This window comes from Ceratina calcarata, unplaced genomic scaffold, assembly GCF_001652005.2.
Source record: "Ceratina calcarata isolate Rehan_Ccalc_2016 unplaced genomic scaffold, ASM165200v1 scaffold596, whole genome shotgun sequence".
NCBI lineage: Eukaryota > Metazoa > Arthropoda > Insecta > Hymenoptera > Apidae > Ceratina > Ceratina calcarata.
This window is the reverse complement of record NW_017177196.1, coordinates 7,425-12,198: the sequence shown is the minus strand read 5'-3', so window position 1 is coordinate 12,198 and position 4,774 is coordinate 7,425. Positions and strand designations below refer to the sequence as shown.

The following is a 4,774-nucleotide window of genomic DNA, read 5'->3' as shown; positions in this document are numbered from 1 at the left end:
GAAATTTACTTCACTTGGGAAAAAAAATAATTTATGCATTATTATTTGTACATTTGCCCAAAACCAGTCAAAATGACTTCCTTGGACAATCTAGTGTTAATCGAGCATAAAAAACTTCGATATCTATTTTTTTTTCATTGTTTCACTGAACTAACTGAGTGATCGGGTCGTTTAACTCGGGGGCAAGTTTGAACGACGGCAATCGATGTACAGAGACAGGCGACATTAACATCCACTGGTCTGTGCCGGCGTACAATTATATTGACGAGCCTTTCGAAAACTTCAATAACCCGAGAAAGTTTATCGCTACCTACCTCCTACCGGAACGAAACTTCAGCCTTTTGATCGCGGCTTTCATAATTTCCTTTACAACTAGAACACGGGATCTCGTTAGAAAATATTCTCGAGTCTCGCCTGCGATATCGGAGCTACGCGCGGTTTTTAATCTCCGGATAATACTTAATATAATTTTACAAAATTTTCGTTGCCAAACACAATTAGAATTCGCAGTTATATAACAGTGGCCTTAACAATTTTAATTTCCTAAAGAATATCTCGTTTCCCTCAGGAAATATCTTCGACCCTCAACCGTGATATTAAAACAGTGTACAGTTTTTAATCTTGAAACAATGCTTAATTTCCACAGAATTTTCCAACTAGTAAATTGTTTCTTGTTTCGTTCTGCAAATTCTGCATCAGCTAAGAATGTTTGAAAACTACCGATAACCAAACGCGAGGGATCGATTTTCAATTTGAATTCTATACCGCGACACCGAGACAGTTGCATAAACGCGGGAATAACTGTGGGAGTTCGTGTCAATCGATGGAAACTGTTTCATGGCAACGATTGTGTGCCAGCTGTAGTTGCGACATGTGCGCGACGTTAAGTCGTAATCGCTTAGTCCACGCGGCGAGGATCATCCCAGACGTACGCCGAATCAATATATGTACACACGTGTATGCATATGTACATTAACCATCGTTGGCGTCGTCTCAGGTTTGCGAGACGTGGTACACCCGGGGGCACCGAGCTGTTGCCCCAGGGATCAACCGGTGCATCCGCGGTGACACTGGATTTCCACGAATTTCGATAATAAAATTCAAACGATTTTCTGTTCGTCAAACGAAAAGATTTCATTTAAGCTCCATTAAGGATGTTTGGGCTATAAGTAAAAACGATGACACACGAATAAGTAGATTATTCTATAAATCANCTTTACTGTTATGGTTCATATATTCATCATTAAATATAAATGATTTCTAAAAGCATAGAAGTTGCTAAATTTTATATTTCCATCACTTTTGGCAGGGATTGTATAGCCTGAACATCCTTAAGGCGAGTGACTCGGATACATGAATGTCGAGTAAAAAAGTTTATTGTCATCCTAAATCGTCTGTGTACATGTTAAACAGCAGTAGTTTCAAGAATGAGAACGGACAAGCATAAGCCACGTTGCACGGAGTTTCAGTCCTATAAGCGACGTCGTACGAATCCATTTGATCCACGTTTTCAAAATTACTAAAACAAAAATGATAAAAATAAATCACTTGGAAATCATTAATAAAATTCATTGAAATTAAAGTATATTTTACGTCACTGATACATACCTTAATATTAAACGAATGGCATCTTCCACGAACGAGACACCTGGTGGACTCAACAATGTCTTAGCCTCACAGATGCTTCTCAAGAGGCATTGTCTTCCTGGGAGGTTCCGACTGGAAACGCAGTTAACTGTTTAATAATGCAAAGAAGGACGAGGATCCGGTGTGCAATCGTACCTGTTCAGTGCCGTTTCAATGTTCGCGTAAAACTCGCGACGATGACGTCGTTTCACCATCCAGGGTCTCTTTTTAAAATACTTCTTGCGGAAGTTCTCTTGGGGAGGTAGCGGCCAGATCACGTCGAACTCGAAGGCAAGATTCCAGTTGCTGGGCAGTTGGATTTGAACTGGTTGCAAAATTGACACTGTCAGCTGAATAAAAAAATAGTTTCCAAACACTATAAGTATAAAACNTCATTTTTACTGGTTTTGGGCAATATAGGTATATACTAAGTTTCAGTCTTTCTAGTGTTAAACTACAGTTCGTGGATTCGTACGAACTGAAAAAGTGACCCAGTGAAGAAGTTTCCATTGTCTTCTACCAGTAAAGATTTTACGAAACGTCGAAATCAGCAGCGATTCTTTTATAACCGCGGTGACAAAAGGTAAGAACTCGTTTGGTGTTTCGCTAGGAACGCAGTTTCCCAGGTCCCGTTGGAAACTTACCACGAACGTGCTGCCCATCGGAAAGACCAGACGCCTACGCCTGGACAGTACCTCGGTGGAGGTGTGACCAGGAACACCGAAGTCTGTGACGTTAAGGTGACACACGTGGTCCCCGAGGACCAGCTCGAGGATCTTCGCGAGAATCAGCACCAGCCACGGGGCCCTCATTCCCTCGGAATTGCCCGGCTGATATCAGACCGGTTCTTCTCGACACTTTCCCGGATACGTATCAAACCTCTCCCGTGAGAGCGGCAAACTTTTTCTGCAGCACAGGCCGCAACATCTTCTCGCGGTTTACGTCGAGCTGCGTGCGACTACGCGGCGATAGTAAGCGAGCAACCACTGCTCGCCTGGCACGCTCCGAACGTGCCACGCGTGTTTGGACTTCCTGTTACCAAGTCCGCTCGCCTCCTGTTACGTGATCACGGGGTTCAGATCTACGCGAGGCTACAGCGCCATTCAAATGTATATAAAACTTCATATCGAATCGACCGTCGCTCGATGCCCAAATAATTTCATATCCATTGAAACGACACGAAAATTGGTATATATGGATTATATGTTGTATATTATATGATTTTTATTATTGTATGGAGTGTAATATATATATTTATGTACTCCAACACTAAACATAACAGATTATCTATATAACAATATTTTTATGTCTAATATTTTAAACAATGTTATTAATAAGAACATTTTTCCTTGTTTTCCCTGGGAACTACATGTGGTCCAACATTTGTTGCTAAGAATCATGGAAATCCATGAAAGCCTGATCGAACCATTTCCTTACACATATGTAGTACAAATTACCAAAAAAAATTTAATACATACATAAATTAAATTATGCAATTATTCTTAACCCATTCCTTTCCTGAATTCTATTAGTTTTGATGCTAATAAAGATTTAATCAGTATATCTGCCATTTGATTACCTGTCGAAATAAATTCCAATTTAACCCTTTCGCTACGGGGTGGTTTTTCGTCGCGGTACTTCCGCTGAACGGAGAAACAAATGATGCAAAACTGCATCATTTGTTTCTCACATTCTGCACATACACAGATAGTATTTTGAGATACTTATGCAAAACGGTTAGTCGGCCGCAATACTTCAGTGGCATCTTATGGAAGGCCACTATAGTGGCCCATAGTAGCGAAAGGGTTAATGACATTTTTCTCAATTTGTTCCCGTGAGAAATGATACTTTCTATGAATATGCTTGGCGCTCTTATCATCAATTGAATTGTTTGTTATGCTAATGCATCCATTATTGTCTTCATAAATTACTATTGGATTTGTTACATTAATTTAGTTCAACTTAAAATCGAATATATTTTGCAAATGCTATCGAGTTACATTAATATTCCATTTCCATCGTATTTAAACGTTTATTTGAAACACATTTTGTCTACCGATACGTTTTGCATAAGGATCGGTGGTTTATTCATAATCGTCGAGTACATCCGAAAAATACTGAAACCGTTATTCATGTATTCGCGAAAGTATTGGCCGTCCGTGATTCCGAGGGGATCCCCGCGCTCGTTTAGAATGCAGCGACCCGTTTAATTAAGGTCCATCGGCCGGACTCCGCAGAGCCGGGACGAAATCGGTTCGTCTCGGACATCGGATAAATCACCCTCGCCTAGGGACTCTTCTACCAGACGAAAAAGGGGACTGAACGAAGAAATGAAGCAGTCACGAATCTCGAGATTGGATAATGCCGCGTCCCCGTCGTCGAATATATTCTCAGGGGTTTCAGAAATCTAAGGACGAAGGACCTCACTCAATTTCTGTTGGCCCGAAACTTAGCAAACGTCCCTCGATCTGAGAATTCATTCCATTACGTTCAGTCTCGCTGTATAATAAATTTAAAATTAAAATAAAAATGAAGAAGTTCAAAGAAATCATACGAAATAATTTTTAATTCTATTTAAAATCATAAACAATTAATTTGTACTATCGAAATTGAGAGGCGTGGAGTGAACAAGTCGACGGAATGGCAGCGGAACAAGACGTCGTTTGAGGCCGCGATTTGGGAATCGAACCGGGATAGGCGGTAGCGACGTTAATGACGTGTGATGCGAACACGTAAGCCGGCTGACGATCTCAAAGGGAGAATTGCGTTACGGAGGAGCATGTGGCACCGAGGGGGATGCGAGCGCATAAGCTCCCTCCCGGCCGAGCGCAAGCATGCAAGCAAAATACCTATACCAAAACCATGCGGCAGCAGCCGCAATACCCGGAAGGATGCCACACGGCACTGTATTATTCCAGCCAGTGCACGTTGTTATTGTACTGCTAATGAATCCGCCGATAACCCTTTGCTCCGTAGTTATCGAGTTTGCTACTTGACTTGAGGAATCTTGTCTCTCGTCGTTTCTAATTGTTCCTTTGAAAAATTAACAGATTTCAATGACTTCGTCACGAAATGACGATTAACACTAGATTGCCCAAGGAAGTAATTTTTACTGGTTTTGGGCAAATGTACAAATAATAATGCATTA

The 4,774-nt window shown here is 41.1% G+C and overlaps 1 protein-coding gene across 1 annotated transcript; it reads right to left on the bottom strand.

Moving 5' to 3' along the window:
• Positions 1–1,380: 1,380 nt before the first annotated feature.
• Positions 1,381–2,565, bottom strand: LOC108629923 (uncharacterized). The gene is made up of 4 exons (XM_018032884.2): positions 2,271–2,565; positions 1,783–1,976; positions 1,609–1,719; positions 1,381–1,519 (listed from the first exon to the last, which is right to left on the bottom strand). Exons 1-4 carry the CDS (start codon positions 2,436–2,438, stop codon positions 1,381–1,383), a joined length of 612 nt encoding a protein of 203 aa, XP_017888373.1. The 5' UTR covers positions 2,439–2,565.
• Between the last annotated feature and the right edge of the window lie 2,209 nt (positions 2,566–4,774).